This window comes from Argopecten irradians, chromosome 11 (assembly GCF_041381155.1).
Source record: "Argopecten irradians isolate NY chromosome 11, Ai_NY, whole genome shotgun sequence".
NCBI classification, from domain to species: Eukaryota; Metazoa; Mollusca; class Bivalvia; order Pectinida; family Pectinidae; genus Argopecten; species Argopecten irradians.
The window spans coordinates 20,730,090-20,749,598 of NC_091144.1; the positions used below are offsets into that span (position 1 = coordinate 20,730,090).

At 36.2% G+C, this 19,509-nt stretch overlaps 1 protein-coding gene across 2 annotated transcripts in view; it reads left to right on the top strand.

Moving 5' to 3' along the window:
- LOC138334971 (uncharacterized) overlaps window positions 1–19,509 on the top strand; it is a 36,178-nt gene that overhangs the window by 11,046 nt on the left and 5,623 nt on the right. For both annotated transcript variants that reach the window (XR_011210213.1, XM_069283850.1), the window contains exons 7-17: window positions 3,923–4,049; window positions 4,642–5,927; window positions 6,388–6,623; window positions 7,187–7,654; window positions 7,992–8,172; window positions 10,243–10,438; window positions 11,331–11,464; window positions 13,305–14,095; window positions 14,502–14,698; window positions 15,866–16,056; window positions 18,642–18,764. Coding sequence is in view for 1 of the 2 variants with exons in the window: in XM_069283850.1 (XP_069139951.1) it covers window positions 3,923–4,049; window positions 4,642–5,927; window positions 6,388–6,623; window positions 7,187–7,654; window positions 7,992–8,172; window positions 10,243–10,438; window positions 11,331–11,464; window positions 13,305–14,095; window positions 14,502–14,698; window positions 15,866–16,056; window positions 18,642–18,764 (3,930 nt within the window). In the remaining variant the exon portion in view is untranslated. The remainder of the gene's footprint in view (window positions 1–3,922; window positions 4,050–4,641; window positions 5,928–6,387; window positions 6,624–7,186; window positions 7,655–7,991; window positions 8,173–10,242; window positions 10,439–11,330; window positions 11,465–13,304; window positions 14,096–14,501; window positions 14,699–15,865; window positions 16,057–18,641; window positions 18,765–19,509) is intronic.

A 19,509-nucleotide genomic window follows, 5' to 3' on the forward strand; every position in this document is an offset into this window, starting at 1 on the left:
TCAGTATAAATGAGAACACAATCATATGATAGTACAGATAATTAATGTAGACATAACAACATCCTGTTTTTGTGGTACATGGTGCTGTAGTGAGATCAGTATAAATGAGAACACAATCATATGATAGTACAGATAATTAATGTAGACATAACAACATCATTGTTTTTGTGGTACATGGTGCTGTAGTGAGATCAGTATAAATGAGAACACAATATATGATAGTACAGATAATTAATGTAGACATAACAACATCCTGTTTTTGTGGTACATGGTGCTGTAGTGAGTGAGATCAGTATAAATGAGAACACAATCATATGATAGTACAGATAATTAATGTAGACATAACAACATCCTGTTTTTGTGGTACATGGTGCTGTAGTGAGTGAGATCAGTATAAATGAGAACACAATCATATGATAGTACAGATAATTAATGTAGACATAACAACATCCTGTTTTTGTGGTACATGGTGCTGTAGTGAGATCAGTATAAATGAGAACACAATCATATGATAGTACAGATAATTAATGTAGACATAACAACATCCTGTTTTTGTGGTACATGGTGCTGTAGTGAGATCAGTATAAATGAGAACACAATCATATGATAGTACAGATAATTAATGTAGACATAACAACATCATGTTTTTTGTGGTACATGGTGCTGTAGTGAGATCAGTATAAATGAGAACACAATCATATGATGGTACAGATAATTAATGTAGACATAACAACATCCTGTTTTTGTGGTACATGGTGCTGTAGTGAGATCAGTATAAATGAGAACACAATCATATGATAGTACAGATAATTAATGTAGACATAACAACATCCTGTTTTTGTGGTACATGGTGCTGTAGTGAGATCAGTATAAATGAGAACACAATCATATGATAGTACAGATAATTAATGTAGACATAACAACATCCTGTTTTTGTGGTACATGGTGCTGTAGTGAGATCAGTATAAATGAGAACACAATCATATGATAGTACAGATAATTAATGTAGACATAACAACATCCTGTTTTTGTGGTACATGGTGCTGTAGTGAGATCAGTATAAATGAGAACACAATCATATGATAGTACAGATAATTAATGTAGACATAACAACATCCTGTTTTTTGTGGTACATGGTGCTGTAGTGAGATCAGTATAAATGAGAACACAATCATATGATAGTACAGATAATTAATGTAGACATAACAACATCCTGTTTTTGTGGTACATGGTGCTGTAGTGAGATCAGTATAAATGAGAACACAATCATATGATAGTACAGATAATTAATGTAGACATAACAACATCCTGTTTTTGTGGTACATGGTGCTGTAGTGAGATCAGTATAAATGAGAACACAATCATATGATAGTACAGATAATTAATGTAGACATAACAACATCATGTTTTTTGTGGTACATGGTGCTGTAGTGAGATCAGTATAAATGAGAACACAATCATATGATAGTACAGATAATTAATGTAGACATAACAACATCCTGTTTTTGTGGTACATGGTGCTGTAGTGAGATCAGTATAAATGAGAACACAATCATATGATAGTACAGATAATTAATGTAGACATAACAACATCATGTTTTTTGTGGTACATGGTGCTGTAGTGAGATCAGTATAAATGAGAACACAATCATATGATAGTACAGATAATTAATGAAGACATAACAACATCCTGTTTTTGTGGTACATGGTGCTGTAGTGAGTGAGATCAGTATAAATGAGAACACAATCATATGATAGTACAGATAATTAATGTAGACATAACAACATCCTGTTTTTGTGGTACATGGTGCTGTAGTGAGTGAGATCAGTATAAATGAGAACACAATCATATGATAGTACAGATAATTAATGTAGACATAACAACATCATTTTTTTTGTGTTACATGGTGCTGTAGTGAGATCAGTATAAATGAGAACACAATCATATGATAGTACAGATAATTAATGTAGACATAACAACATCCTGTTTTTGTGGTACATGGTGCTGTAGTGAGTGAGATCAGTATAAATGAGAACACAATCATATGATAGTACAGATAATTAATGTAGACATAACAACATCCTGTTTTTGTGGTACATGGTGCTGTAGTGAGATCAGTATAAATGAGAACACAATCATATGATGGTACAGATAGTTAATGTAGACATAACAACATCCTGTTTTTGTGGTACATGGTGCTGTAGTGAGATCAGTATAAATGAGAACACAATCATATGATAGTACAGATAATTAATGTAGACATAACAACATCCTGTTTTTGTGGTACATGGTGCTGTAGTGAGATCAGTATAAATGAGAACACAATCATATGATAGTACAGATAATTAATGTAGACATAACAACATCCTGTTTTTGTGGTACATGGTGCTGTAGTGAGATCAGTATAAATGAGAACACAATCATATGATAGTATAGATAATTAATGTAGACATAACAACATCCTGTTTTTGTAGTACATGGTGCTGTAGTGAGATCAGTATAAATGAGAACACAATCATATGATAGTACAGATAATTAATGTAGACATAACAACATCATGTTTTTTGTGGTACATGGTGCTGTAGTGAGATCAGTATAAATGAGAACTCAATCATATGATAGTATAGATAATTAATGTAGACATAACAACATCATGTTTTTTGTGGTACATGGTGCTGTAGTGAGATCAGTATAAATGAGAACACAATCATATGATAGTACAGATAATTAATGTAGATATAACAACATCCTGTTTTTGTGGTACATGGTGCTGTAGTGAGATCAGTATAAATGAGAACACAATCATATGATAGTACAGATAATTAATGTAGACATAACAACATCCTGTTTTTGTGGTACATGGTGCTGTAGTGAGTGATCAGGTATAAATGAGAACACAATCATATGATAGTACAGATAATTAATGTAGACATAACAACATCCTGTTTTTGTGGTACATGGTGCTGTAGTGAGATCAGTATAAATGAGAACACAATCATATGATGGTACAGATAATTAATGTAGACATAACAACATCCTGTTTTTGTGGTACATGGTGCTGTAGTGAGATCAGTATAAATGAGAACACAATCATATGATAGTACAGATAATTAATGTAGACATAACAACATCATGTTTTGTGGTACATGGTGCTGTAGTGAGTGAGATCAGTATAAATGAGAACACAATCATATGATAGTACAGATAATTAATGTAGACATAACAACATCATGTTTTGTGGTACAGGGTGCTGTAGTGAGATCAGTATAAATGAGAACACAATCATATGATAGTACAGATAATTAATGTAGACATAACAACATCATGTTTTGTGGTACATGGTGCTGTAGTGAGTGAGATCAGTATAAATGAGAACACAATCATATGATAGTACAGATAATTAATGTAGACATAACAACATCCTGTTTTTGTGGTACATGGTGCTGTAGTGAGTGAGATCAGTATAAATGAGAACACAATCATATGATAGTACAGATAATTAATGTAGACATAACAACATCATGTTTTGTGGTACATGTTTCTGTAGTGAGTGAGATCAGTATAAATGAGAACACAATCATATGATTGTTTGATCAGAGAACAACTCAGATAAACTGCCCTTTTTACCTTTGTTGCCTACAATATGACTTCAGCTACTATGAATATTTCTTCCTTAATTTGATATGGACATGTAGCAGCTTCCAGGGACAATGTCATGAGATTGCAATTAATTTGTAATTTTCCGAGTAATGATTAAAAAATTTCATTTGCAAAAAACTATGCATTAAGGTATCATCTGCTTAAATTTCATTGTTCTTAGTGTAAAAAAACCCAGATGGTAATATTTGGGGGCTGATTGTTCATTATTGATAAATATTCATCAATTGAAGAACTGGAGTAAGTTAATATTGATTTGAACAGGGAGATATACTGACCTTGTGGACGGTGCTGTAGATGATGAAGCAATGGAATTGAGGGAGAGACTCAAGTTCACACAAGTCCTTCCCAAGTTAGCTCCAGAACAAATGAAGAAGTATAATATATATTGGTAAGTTTTTTTCTTTCTTCATAGTATAGTTAGCCATAAGGACAATTGTAATTGTACAACTGAAATTGATCCTTTCAAAGTGATTTCTTAGAGAACATCATGTATGATTTGTATAGGTCCTTGAAAGGTCAAAGGTCAAAACAATGAGTAAAAAAATTTTAGCTTGTGCTTGTAAAATTTGAGATGAATTTGTTGGGTTTTTTATGTCTTACTGAAAGCTATTATAGCTATTGAATGTTATGTATTTACTGTAGAAAAGTCACAGACTTGTGGTCAGAACCTGGCAACTGTTCCATAGAATAGATCATAGCCATAGATTACTTTGTATGCAGTGTCATGATGGCCGAGTAGTTGATATGTCACGACATATTACAAAAAGTCTTCCACCTCTGGGTTGTGAGTTTTAATTCCATGTGGGGCAGTTGCCAGGTACTCACTGATGGTTGGTGGTTTTTCTTTGGGTACTCCAACTTTTCTCCACTTTATAAACGTGGCATGTCCTTAAATGATCCAGGCTGTTAATAGGACGTTAAATTGATTAAGCCATACTTACAGTAATATACTTGCAGTAATTTTTATAATTCCCACATAGGACTCCATCAGGGGTAGATAAAAGCAACAAGGACCACATGGACTACCTAAAAAGTATATGTGAAGATTTTGAAAAGAAAATGATGAATATGATAGATAAGGCACTGAAAACGAAGGAAAGGAAACACTTTGGCATCAATGAAAAAATTTACAGCGAAGTTCTTCAACATCTACATTTCGCCAAACACAAGAGTCAGGTGTTTTGTGGAAGGTCTGCCTTACTGGAGACAATAAGACAGAAAATGTTGGTAACTCATACAGTACCAGACGTACAGGAGGAAAGTGAAAGTGACCAAGAAAATAGTGGTGATGAAATGGAAACTTCATCTCATTCATCTCTAGCAATGGATGGAGAAATCTCTAAAAAAGACTTGGATGCATTAACATATATACAAAAAGAACATGAACAGATCAAAGAAGATTTGAAAGAGCTTGGCATTGTGTATAATCATGCTGATATCGACCTAGATCATGAGAATGATCCGTCTCGGAATCCTAAGCAGGAACTTCTCAAACTGCCCCAGATCAAAACATACTGCAGACCAATTGTTGTCCATGGGAATTCTGGTTCAGGCAAAACATCTGTTATGGCAAAGATAGTCGAACTTAGTAAAGAATGGTTTCCCAATTCTGTTAGAATCGTACGATTTTTGGGAACGTCAGCAAATTCTTCATCCATTCGTGACGTACTTATGGGCATCACTTTTCAGATCTGGTTGCTTTATAATGTGAAGATCCCCACAAATATGGACATGGAAACTGATTTCATCTTTCTAACAAAGTATCTCATGTCTTTGTTATGGCAGATCAACACCAAAGACAAACCGCTGTTCATCCTTTTAGATTCAGTTGACCAGCTGCAGACGACCGACCATGCGAGTGCTATGCATTGGCTACCCCTCAAATTGCCCCCTGATGTTCATATGATTGTATCTACCATCACTAGTGACAGTGACTGTCTGGAAAACCTTCGCACACTTCTACCTCATCACTGCATGGTAAACGTTTCATCAGTGTCTCAGGAAACTGCCGAATCCATGATAAAAAATACTCTAAAGGGGAAAAGCCGTCGGCTAACAAAGCTTCAATGGCGCCACCTGCTAGATAAAACGGCTAAGGAGGGCAAGCCCTTGTATGTGAAGTTATTGTCAGATCAAGCAGTAGTGTGGAAGTCCTCGACACCGATGTCAAAGGTTACTATCGGCAACAACATCAAGGAAGCCATCATTTGTTTGTTCCAAACCATCGAGAAAGAACATGGAGAGATCATTATCACACATTTATATGGTAAGTATCTTGGAAATTATTTGCATTAATCATTTGAACTTTGATTGTTTTTCTTATATTGTTTTCCTTTCTTGTATCATTTGCTTGGCATATATTACAAGTACAGAAATTACTTATTACAGTATATGCTTCTCAAAATGAGTTTGATAGATAGATGATCAGATTATTCTGTTCAAAATATCTGAGATACTATATAGTCGGTTACTTATGCAAGCAAATTTTTTGTGATTCAGCTCTCAGGGTTTATATGACTTAACCATTTCCCAATACTCAGCAAATCAAATTTCTTTCATGATTCTGACGACAGTCTGGTCAACAGATTAATATAAGTGTGTATCTGCCAAAAACATTATGTAAAGGTTATATATTTATGTATTTTTTTTGTAGATAGCTTTAACTTATCTGTTTTATTTAAGTATATGTATATGTATTTTGTTATCTCTTACCTTCCTGTTGCTAGGATACCTGTCTGCTGCCCGTGACGGTTTGTCTCTGTCTGAACTGGAGGACATTCTCTCTCTTGATGATGAAGTTCTACAGGACACATTTTTATACCATCTCCCTCCAGACCCAGAGAATATCCGTTTTCCCTCTGGAGTTCTCACAAGGGCTCTCTCCAATGTTATGGACTACCTTGTGGAACGAAAGTCTGGTCATACAAACGTTCTGTCATGGTACCATCGACAGCTCTCAGAGGTACAGTAAAAGTTTCATGCATACATATTCAAGTATCAATTTAGATGAAATTGTAAGTTGCCTGTCCAATCTACCATGAACATGTTTGTCTACAGATCAAATTGTTGTAAAATTTGCATGTGGCATTATCTTGATATGTAGCCTGAGATACTCTGGCCCTGACACCAAATTTAGACACTATGACAGAGAGATGTCTGGTGTAGGGCCAGAGTGCACAGCTATATGAAAATGTGGAATTCACCGACCCCGTTTTGTATGTACGATCATTTTCAATACCCTGGTAGGAGACCAAGAGCCTGATTCTTGACTTGTATTACTAGTATACCAGAAGGATTTCAGGGTTAAGTTTGTTTGATGAATGACCTTGCCTCACACTGGAAGTTACATAGTTGAGTTATTTTGCATCTCAATGACAGTACCATGATTTCTCATGAACTAAAAGGGTAAAAAAAGACTTTGTTTGTTTTGCTTCTGACAGGGTGGCCATAACAATTAATAGTTTAGATACGATAGTTTTGTATTGCAATCTGCCTTTTTTCTCAATATTTTCTCAACTTTTGCAGGTTGCAGCAGAAAGGTACCTCTCTAAGCCACGAGCAGTCAAGATTCATGCCTTGTTAGCAGACTTTTTTCAAGGAGTCTGGTATAAGAAAAGGAAAGCTCTGAAGTTGTACAAGAAGAAGACAGCGTCTTATCCAAACTCAATCCGCTCAGTACCAGAACAGCAAATTCAGTACTGCCCAAACATCTACAACACCCGGAAACTTATAGAACTGCCTTACCATCTTGTGAAATCTCAACGATACCAAGTCTTCCGCAACATTGTGGCTTGTGATTTCGACTTCCTGTATGCCAAATGTAAAACAGCAGGTATCACAAACCTGGTGGAGGACCTCCATCTTTGTCTGGTTGCCATGGATACTGATGGTTACCTCGATGAGGAAGTATATCGTGATATCATGTTTGTACATGAGATTTTGTTGATGGGTATCAACATGATCCGCAAAGATACTAACAATCTTCCGATTCAGGTAGGTATCAAAATGTTTGCCTATTGAAATTTACGTCTTTGTGAATACACCACACATATATAGAGACAATAAGTTTTCAGAGCCCTTAACTTTAAATCCTCTTTGATTTCAATGAATTTGAAAAATGAAATGAATTGAAAGTTTCTATGCCGATAGCTCCAAGATGAATTATACCTGTTAATTGATTTGCCCTTCAATGTTGAAGCTGAAAGTAGTCCAGTTTGCAGAAAGTGTAAAGTTCATTAGAATCAGATATATCAGAATAATCATAATTATACTATTTTCAAAAATTTAAACACTTAAAAGTCAACTGACATTAAACCTCTTTTGTCCACAGCTGATGGCCAGACTTGGTAATCATACAACAAAGAGTACATGGTTAAAAAATCTAGTCAAGGGAGCATACAGTTGGTGTAAAACAACAACTACCCCCGTACTGTCACCACGCTCCTTCTGTATGCCAGAACCAGGGGCAGTTCTTCAAGTCACTATTGACATTGAGATCTTCTTAACAGGAAGTAAGTCCCAAATGTCTTATTATTATAACTGCTGTTTACCGGTACTCCATTCAATGGGGCTAATTCACGTACCATGTGATACCCGATAACGTTTATGCAGGACGAGTATCTCCTGTGGTGATGGAACCTAACACTTTGTAATCTTCCCTCTAAAATGCCGTTAGTTCGGAGTATCATTCTTTGACGTCATTCCATCACCAATAGAAACAATAGTCCCCCACAAACATTATCAGATATTACATGGTACTTGAATTAGTCCCATTTTTAGCTCGCCTATTCGAAGAATAGGGGGAGCTAATGTTGTCACCCCGGTGTCGGCGTCAGCGTTGGCGTCCCATTTCACGTTAAAGTTTTTGAGCAAGTTTCTGTTTCGTCAATTGTTTAAGCGTAAGTCATCATAAATGTTTATGATTTTATTTTCCTAATGTGTTTGGATGCTGAACGTGATAATACAACCAATTTGGGGCCCTTTAGGTTTTTTTTGAGTCTGTTAATTTGTCATATTTCCATGTTAAAGTTTTTGAGCAAGTTTCTATTTTGTCTATTGTTTAAGCTTAAGTCATCATAAATGTTTATGATTTTATTTTCCTAATGTGTATGGATGCTGAACGTGATAATACAACCAATTTGGGTCCCTTTAGGGGTTTTTTGAGTCTTTTAATTTGTCATATTTCCATGTTTAAATAGTTAATACTTGAACATCAACTTCTTCTGAATAGGCGAGCATTGCTGTTCTCCAACAGCTCTTGTTGACACTTTAAAATGTCTTTGTGTAATTATGACTATCCCATCTTAGTCCATCTTAAACTAGTTCCCAATTATAAAGTTTGTACTGGCATTAAAATACATCTCAGAGCATTAAATTTCCTGAGATTGTTGCGATGTAAGACAATGCTAAGGCAGCTAAAAATAACTATGACTGTCACATCATCCATCACCCGTCGTCTGTCCGTCAACATTTCCTTTAAATCACTACTTGTCCTAGAGTTCTCCATGGACTGTGACCAAATTTGGCTACTAACATCATTTGGGGAAGGGGAACAGAGTTTGTATAAATTTTGGCTCTGACCCTCCAGAAGCAGGAGGGGCAGGGCCCAATAAGGGAAATGGAGGCAAATCCTATAAATCGCTACTTGTCCTAAAGTTCTGCATGGATTGTAACCAAATTTGGCCAGAAACATCCTTGGGGGAAACGGAACAGAGTTTGTATAAATTTTGGCTTTGACCTCTTGGGGGCAGGAGGGGCGGGGCCCAATTGGGGAAATAGAGGTAAATCCTTTAAATAACTACTAGTCCTAGAGTTCTGCATGGAATGTAACCAAATTTGGTCGAAACCTCCATGGGGCAAGGGGAATAGAGTTTGAATAAATATGGCTCTGACCCTCCGGGGCAGGAGGGCGGGGCCCAATAGGGAAAATATAGGTAAATCCTTTAAATCACTACTTGTCATAGAGTTCTGCATGGATTGAAACCAAATTAGGCCTAGAAACATCCTTGGCGGAAGGGTAACAGAATTTGTATAAATTTTGGCTTTGACCCCCTGAAGCAGAAAGAGTGTGACCAAATAGGGGGATTGGAAGTAAATATTCACATTTTTCAGAAAAGAAACAATGAACTGGTATTATGAACATTACTTGGCATTACAAACCATGTGAGCGTTACAGGCCCTCTGGGCCTCTTGTTTCTAAACATCCTCTGATTTTAGTTTTTGTCTGCATATAAGTCACTAATAAATAGTGACTTATAATCAAGAAAATATGGTACATTGTATTATAGATTCTTCTTCCTGCCATTTTTGTTGACAAACATACCTCTGTATTATTCAATCTTCATCATTTAAGTACTAATTTCTGATAAAAACATACAAATCTATCTCTTTAAAGTCTTTTTCTGATGATTTTCTAACTTTCTACTAAAATCTTTAAATATAGTTCCAGTGGTTTCTTATCAATGTGTTCTTAATGTTGAATTATAGAAAGTTGTAATTCATATTTGCATTTAAATCACAATTTTCAAAGAAGTTTATAAAGAATGGTCATTTACAACAAAAATTGTCTTCTTGAATTACAGATGAAATGTCACGTGACCTGTCACATGTGATGTACCTACAAGAGGAAGGAAACCAGCTGTTTATTCTAACTCCGCCCACATCCAGATTTGACCACGCCTTCATACACATGTTTGACCTTGCTGACAAAGGAAGCCGTGTGTTTATGACAAAAATGATGCGAGATTTCATGGCAGTCAGATTCTTGGCTGGGAAAAAGTAGGTTTATTAACATAGAATGTATCAAGAGAAATTTAGCTTCCCCATCTTCACATTCTGTTATTGTTAGATAAAATACAAAAAGGATTGATTGAGTCTTCCAACTTTTTTGTGGTGAAGCTAGTAAAATCTTACTCAGTGTAAAGGCCATGCATGAAATAAAAGGTAAAAGGATTACTGGTAATAGTCATCAATAAAATGACTACTGTTTGTTTGATCACATGTATCTCTCCAATATAACTGTCAATCCTATGGACCTCTTGTTCTGCTGTACTGTATTATACTGTAAACCAAATGGATTTTGTGTGTGCTTAAAGGGACAATTCACTCAGCTCATTCTTTTACATAACCAAGAAGCAAAATATGGCATAAATGTATTGTTCTACATTTCTTATGAAACATATAACATAAAATATTGACAAATTCCAAGTCATTGTTTAGTATTTTAATATATATCGTTGTAATTATAAACCGTTAATCAATACGATTCAGCAGGTAAAATATGTACACTGTACCCATACCCGAGCCAACGTCACCCACGTTAAACAAATGAACTACATAACCACTGAGGAGGTGATAAAGTGATTTTTTTAGACAAGACAATTCACCTAATAAGGTAAACACATTACTGTCAGAATGATTTGAGCAATTTTAGACAAAAGTACATACATTAGGCGTTACTCTACGAGCAAGGGACAGGGTTCGGCATACAAGATGTTCGACCACAATGTGTAATGGCAAACAGCGAGTAAGCTTGAACACTCCACACGCATTTTGCCACCATGGGCTTTTCTGACGTATCACAGTAAAACCGACTGATCTAATTTCCATTAGAACTGGTTATGTTCTCTTTAATTGTCCCTTTAAAATTGTGAATTTCTATGAATTTTAGATACATGCATCTGAAGGACTCCAAAGGCCATGACCAGCTGTTCCTGACAAAAACAGCGTCTCCGCTGGAATTTCCTCACGAAGCTCATTGTATAACTGTCTCCAACTCGGGCAAATATCTCATCTATTCTAGTCGTAAGTAAACCATTTACTGTTACTGTACTATGCTCCATAAAAAGGTGATTATATTTTAGTCATAACATTGTCATTAAGTTTTGTGATGGGAGCATTGTCTAATCTTTGTTTTAATGGTTTCGTAATGTTTCAGCATAAAACTACATGTATTAGCCTTCCATCTCAGGGTATAAACTTTATTTATTTTACATCAATTACGAAACAAGTTATACATCTTATGCAAATCACTCTCCCGATGGTCCGTATGTACGTGTGGGAGGCATCTTAAAGTGGGAGGAAACGGGAGTGCCCAGAGAAAACTAACGTGATCGGGTAGGTGACCTCTAACCTTTTCACATCCGTTCCGTGGATCGAACCCCGGCTGGCTAGGTGAAAGGCGAGTCGCTTAACCACTACACCACCCGATCACCCTTACTTATATGGCAGTTACCAGGAACTTATAATAACTTGGTGGTTTTTCTAGCCCTCCACCTCAGGGTAGGGCTGAAACCTATATGGCAGTTACCAGGAATTGACTACAATTTGGTGGTTTTTCTCTGGGTACTCCTATTGTCCTTCATCTCCTAAACCAGGAACATCTTTAAAGTGAACCTGGCTGTTAATGTTATGTAAACAAAAAACCAACAACTAAACTTAAGATTTATCTAACACATCGTCAGTAAGCTCAGCTCACTTCATTCTGTTTCAGTGACTAGGGTATAAATTTATCTAACACATTGTCAGTAAGCATAGCTCAATTCATTCTGTTTCAGTGACTAGGATATACATTTATCTAACACATTGTCAGTAAGCTTAGCTCACTTCATTCTGTTTCAGTATCTAGGGTATAAATTTATCTTACACATTTGTCAGTAAGCTTAGCTCACTTCATTCTGTTTCAGTATCTAGGGTATACATTTATCTAACACATTTGTCAGTAAGCTTAGCTCACTTCATTCTGTTTCAGTGTTTAGAGTATACATTTATCTAACACAGTTGTCAGTAAGCTTAGCTCACTTCATTCTGTTTCAGGTTTAGAGTATACATTTATCTAACACATTGTCAGTAAGCTTAGCTCACTTCAGTATTCAGTATCTAGAGTATACATTTATCTAACACATTGTCAGTAAGCTTAGCTCACTTCATTCTGTTTCAGTATCTAGAGTATACATTTATCTAACACATTGTCAGTAAGCTTAGCTCACTTCATTCTGTTTCAGTATCTAGAGTATACATTTATATAACACATCGTCAGTAAGCTTAGCTCACTTCATTCTGTTTCAGTATCTAGAGTATACATTTATCTAACACATCGTCAGTAAGCTTAGCTCACTTCATTCTGTTTCAGTATCTAGGGTATACATTTATCTAACACATTTGTCAGTAAGCTTAGCTCACTTCATTCTGTTTCAGTGTTTAGAGTATACATTTATCTAACACATTGTCAGTAAGCTTAGCTCACTTCATTCTGTTTCAGTGTTTAGAGTATACATTTATCTAACACATTGTCAGTAAGCTTAGCTCACTTCATTCTGTTTCAGTGTTTAGAGTATACATTTATCTAACACATCGTCAGTAAGCTTAGCTCACTTCATTCTGTTTCAGTATCTAGAGTATACATTTATCTAACACATCGTCAGTAAGCTTAGCTCACTTCATTCTGTTTCAGTATCTAGAGTATACATTTATCTAACACATCGTCAGTAAGCTTAGCTCACTTCATTCTGTTTCAGTATCTAGGGTATACATTTATCTAACACATCGTCAGTAAGCTTAGCTCACTTCATTCTGTTTCAGTATCTAGGGTATACATTTATCTAACACATCGTCAGTAAGCTTAGCTCACTTCATTCTGTTTCAGTGTCTAGAGTATACATTTGTCTCACGGATGCTCGTGGTAGCGTGACCAAAACCAAACATGTTCTGGAAACAGATCTAGAGGACAAATCAGTTGGTGATTCTGATGGAGTCAAGAAAAATAAGAAACCTTGTGTTGTGGTAAATATGGTCATTTCACCCAATGAGAAGTATCTGGGTGTTTTTACCACTGAATGTAGTTTTTACAAGATATGGAATCTGGAGAAAGGTCATTTTCTGTTTGATGCGAAGGACCCTGATGCAAAGGAAGAAATCCGGTTCAGTTTTTTAGACAAAGAGTACAATGACATTGGCAATGCAACTATCATCACCGCCAACAACATCCTCATCTATCGTAAAGATGGCTACAGTAACCATGGTCATCTGTGTGTGTTTGACCTTGACAATGGAAAGTTCCTCCATACCTTGGACAGTGGATCTCCATCCTATAAATTAACGTTACTGTCACTACACCCTTCACAGCGCTACTTATCAGCAGTTTCCTCAGAATCTATCACTAGCTCTGGCAATAACGGGAAGGAATGGAAAATCTGGGACGTCGCCACGGGCGACTTAGTTACAAAAGCCGGTGTAGCAGAGCTGTACAACAATTTGTGGGGCATGAACAGTCTGATGCTGTTTGGTTCAGATAAAATCTTTGCTGTGTCGTCACATCACTTTACCTGTGGGGTGATACATCTGTCGTACTGTGGTGGAGTAGATAGCCCCTCACCGTCGGCCATCCCCTTCTGTATCCTGGTCGGTCACACCATGGATCTGGTACAGGTCATAGTGGTAAGTACTCAGACAATTACAGAAAATTTAATGAGGATTGATAAAGCAAGTCCAGAACACTATTTTTCAAAAATATTTATTGAGTCCCATTACAGTGAAATCAAGAGGGTTTTCAAAATTTTGGTGACTTCCACAGGAGAATCATGTTTCATCTGTGCAAGTCCCGTAAATCATTGCTGAAATACTGAAAAGAAAATTAAAAATAATATCAACACTCCATAAACTCTATCCAGTCTTTATAGCTTTTAATATGTATATAGCAGTATTGTAGTAGCTTAATACATACATTAAAACCTGCCTTAATGACTGCCTCAGTATAAAGACCACCTGGCTATAAAGACCTTTTCCTCTGTCCCTTGGGTGGTCTTTAAAGACAGGTTTTACTATACATTACTTTTTTCTACAGAGCTCAGACATGAAGCAGCTGATTTCTGCTGCCAAGGACAACTGTGTGAAAACATGGGACCTTCACAAAGTACTGACCAACTTCAACACGCTCACTGAAGGTTGCCAGGACGACAAGGAGATAGCCTCCAAACTTGTACCAGTATTTGAGGAGGACCTGAAACAGATTGTCAATACTAATGCTCTAGGAGTTCACAGGTTTGTTTAGATTTAAGTCACCATGGTTACTGTATTCCTCATCATGATACAAATATCTGAAATAAAACAAATTTGCAATATACATTGAAATTGTTTTCTGGTCAGATACACAACTGATGCCCTTGTGATTAGATGCAAATAAGAGGGGTTTATAAAGGATAGTACAGTATAACTTGTCTAAACCGAACCCTGTATAAACCGGAAACTTGTCTTTACCGATTAATTTGTTTGGTCCCGGCAAATTTCTTAATAAACTATTGTACCCAAAACCTGCATAATCCGGAACCTGTATACTCTGTATAAACCGGAACTGTCTAGGTAATGTTACTATACCTTTCTTTGTAAAATTAACTTGGGCAAACCAGCAACAATGTTTTCACAACACGGGACTGATCATAAGGCGCCTAAGAGGATTTACCTGTACCGGTATACGAAGGGCTAGATAGTGACAACTTTTCATTCGACGGTTTTGTTACATGTATATTGTATTTGTGAATACTTTTCACGGTCAATTCTAAAAAATAAATCATACACATAACTTCTGAGAGTTCATTTGAACCGAGAGAAATGGATCGTACATGTACACCTCAGAAACCAAGAAAACGTAGGATGGAATTCTGTGTTCTTCCGTGTACATATGTGAGAATAAATGTTTGTGCTGTAATAAAAAAAATCTTCTGATGATTTCCATGTGAACATATTGTGATAAGGTTCTATCCTCTATAAACCGGACACCTGTATAAACCGAACAAATCGACTGGTCCCGTTCACATCCGGTTTAGACAAGTTATACTGTATAGGTATTTTTGAGCAATTACTTCAGTTATTTTATCCAAAGTAAGATTGATCTCAATACATCAATGTTATGGGAACAAGGTTACAAGCAATCAGAATAAGAAATTAGGGAGGCCATATCTGCATACATGATCCTAGTTTTAAAGACCTGATAAAAAAAGGAGGGGGCTTATTGCCAAGAGGGGGAATATTGCCGGTGAATTACAATACTACCCATGTCTGCTATTTTTCATTCAATTCTCATTTAATCAGTAGTAATTTAGATTTTTTTTTCAGTTGTTCAGGTTCAAATTAGTTCAGTTTTGGGATTTGACCAATACATGTATTTCTGTTTTGCAAATTAAAAAGATTTTTATATTGGAATTGTAACAGCGACACAAAAGAAATTTACATGGCACTATCCAATGGACAAATGGTGATTGAAGATCTCAAGACCAATGAGGTGAAGAGCAAGGTGACCTTGACCTCTAAACCTCTGACACAGTTGTTAGTGGGGTCAGCAGGAGACCATGTGGTAGCAGCATCTAAGGATGGAAACATTGTGGTCTGGGACATAGCTACAAGTGAGTAATGTAGACTTGGCTGAATGATTAAGATAACCTGACATATTCCACAAGCATTCGATCTTTGGCTTGCGAGTTCAAAGCCCATGTGGAGAAGTTGCCAGGTGCTGGTTGCTGGTCAGTGGTTTTTCTCTGGGTACTCTGGCTTTCCTCTACCAACAAACCTGGCTCATCCTTAAATGACCTTTGCTGTTAATAGGATGTTATACTAATACATGTATAACTAAACTAAAAAGACTTCTTCTCTATAACCAGATGGCCAGGAGACCTGCTGTCAGTTATAAAGTTGTTAAAAGTAAATAAATAAGTTATTGAATAGCAGCTAGGTGAGTGATGCAGTCAAATTTCATGTATGGTTGCATGAGCTGATATATAGGGAAAAAAGTGGTAACATTTTATCTTTATCTTTATAAAATTGTGTTCATATATTTAAAATCTGATTAAAATACAGGTCCTTATAACCACTCTGTTCAATAGAGGATCTGACAACATCCCATTAGGGGTCATGTCCAGGTGACCTTTGGAAATGGCTTATCAAATTGCTACCATCAGAATCTTGAATGTGAATTTCAGAGGACGAAAAGAGTTTGAAAAAGCAGTCAGAATTATTTTCGTGTATGTAGTCATCTTACCCAAACATAGAACGAATATACATACCCGGCCTACTATACCTTTCGGCCGGGTACAAAATGGTCCCTATATGTCGTAGTGGAGCACTGCCTCAGAAAATCACTCGGGCACAATTTTCTATACTTTGTTGTAGGTTTCCAATTATTTTAGACGTATACATGCATTTTCATATTATTTTTGTGCAAAAGAAACATAACGACTATTCTAAATATCTACTTTACCACTATTAAGGATGTACTCCTCTGAGAAGTCAAAATTTTCTTGTATTAAACTTTTTTTCTCATATAGATTTTTGGAAATAGGAGTTCATGCCATAAAAGAAAATAGAAGAAAAAACATATGTCTGTGTGCTCTTTTTTGAGCTATTGTCATCCAAAGATACCTAATTGACAAAATATTAGATTTTATGGGAATTTTGCCGTTTTGACCATATACACAATAGATTAAAGATATAATTTCCGAATGAGTTGTTTGATATGTATAGATGTTTGTAGAATTTATTTTCTAGTAGTCTTCTTTAAAAATATACCAGTTTTGATCAATAAGACTTACATTTTTTCTCAGAATAACAACATATGCTACCCCTACCCCTTAATTTTGAGCTTCAAAATGCACCATTTTCAGCAATTTTTGCCAAATTTAGCCCTTTATAGAAAAAGTTCTGGTATTAAACTTTTGTTAATATTTTGCATATCAACAGGGAAAGGGTTGTTCTTTCCAAATCAGGCAGAAAAATGGGGGGTCCGTGTGCTTACTTTTTTGCCCCATTTGAATATTTGTTATTTTTCAGTATTTTCGAGTAAAAAATAATTGTGCTCAAATTACCATTAAATGTAAAAATAAAGAGACAAAAGTGTATCATATCACACATTAATGCTCAATATTTTAATTACCACGAACCCAGTAAAGATTTACAGCAAAAATTACCTCGATACAGCTAAAAATACTGGCGCAGTGATGATTTAAGTAAAAACAATTTCAGTAAAAAATAGTAAAACTGTGGCTCTACTCAAAGCGAAAAAAGACACAATTTCAAAATGGCCGCCAAATGGGCCATTTCTTAAAATCCCCATATAAAAAAATCTACTAAAGCTAGAAATGTAATTTTTTGACAAAATTTGCAACTGGTAACTTCCTACATATATTGATAGATTTTATTTGAAAATCTCATAACTTCTTTGATCTATGTCGAAACGAGACTTCAACAGGACTGAAACCTCAGAAGAATACAACCTTAAGAGATGTGGAACGTCAAATTCATAATTTGTAGACTTCCCGTATACCTGGTAATTTTCTTTCGAAAAGACCATCATATTTATATGTGAAAAAATAATGTCTCGCTGTGAATTTGATATTTTATAAGGTTCAGTTTTATTGCTTTGTAGGTAAGTTATATAAAACAAGTAAGATAAAATGCATGCAGATGTTTTAATAATGGTTCGCACAAACATGTCTTTGCTCCATTAGCAGTAATAGGCACCAATTGTAGCTCTAAAGACGACACCGTCATCTGTCTTAAAGTCTTTAGAGCTACAATATTGCAGCTAACCCAGATAGCACAACAAAACTAAATGTTTATGTGAAATTGGACGAAATGACGTTTTCAATTGATGTAACAATGTGTAGAAAATGCATGTAATCTGATGTATAGGTGGTATAAAGGCCATCCCAAAATCACCCCTTATGGGATGTTGTCAGATCCTCTATTGAATGGAGTGGTTATAATGATCTGGATTTTAATCAGATTGATGTATCTATAGAAAGATTTCTTCAATTTTACCATTGTCAATGCATTTTCGATGAATGGATTTTTTTAACTCCATCTAATAATCTGCTCAATAGTAGATAATTTTGCAGCATTGATACTGGATAGGAAAATGGTAATAGGATATTAATTAACATGGATACCTTCAGTGCCATGACAGATTTTGTGATGATTTGCTTTATCTTTACAGAGGTTATCCATAAATCACTCAAGTGTGACCACGAGGTGTCATGCATGGCTGAGGGTAATGACATTCTGGTGGCAGGGAATGCTGGGATGGAGGCTAAGGGTAGTATCTGGAACATTAGAACAGGTAAGCTTGTGTGATGACAGGGAATGCTGGGATGGAGGCTAAGGGTAGTATCTGGAATATTAGAACAGGTAAGCTTGTGTGATGACAGGGAATGCTGGGATGGGAGGCTAAGGGTAGTATCTATCTGGAATATTAGAACAGGTAAGCTTGTGTGATGACAGGGAATGCTGGGATGGAGGCTAAGGGTAGTATCTGGAATATTAGAACAGGTAAGCTTGTGTGATGACAGGGAATGCTGGGATGGAGGCTAAGGGTAGTATCTGGAATATTAGAACAGGTAAGCTTGTGTGATGACAGGGAATGCTGGGATGGAGGCTAAGGGTAGTATCTGGAATATTAGAACAGGTAAGTTTGTGTGATGACAGGGAATGCTGGGATGGGAGGCTAAGGGTAGTATCTGGAATATTAGAACAGGTAAGTTTGTGTGATGACAGGGAATGCTGGGATGGAGGCTAAGGTTAGTATCTAGAATATCAGAACAGGTAAGTTTGTGTGATGACAGAGAATGCTGGGATGGGAGGCTAACAGTAGTATCTGGAAATATTAGAACAGGTAAGCGTGTGATGACGGATGCTGGGATGGGGAAGGGATGGAGGCTAAGGTAGTATCTGGAATATCAGAACAGGTAAGCTTGTGTGATGACAGGGAATGCTGGGATGGAGGCTAAGGGTAGTATCTGGAAATAACAGAACAGGTATTGTGTGATGACGGGAATGCTGGGATGGAGGCTAAGGGTAGTATCTGG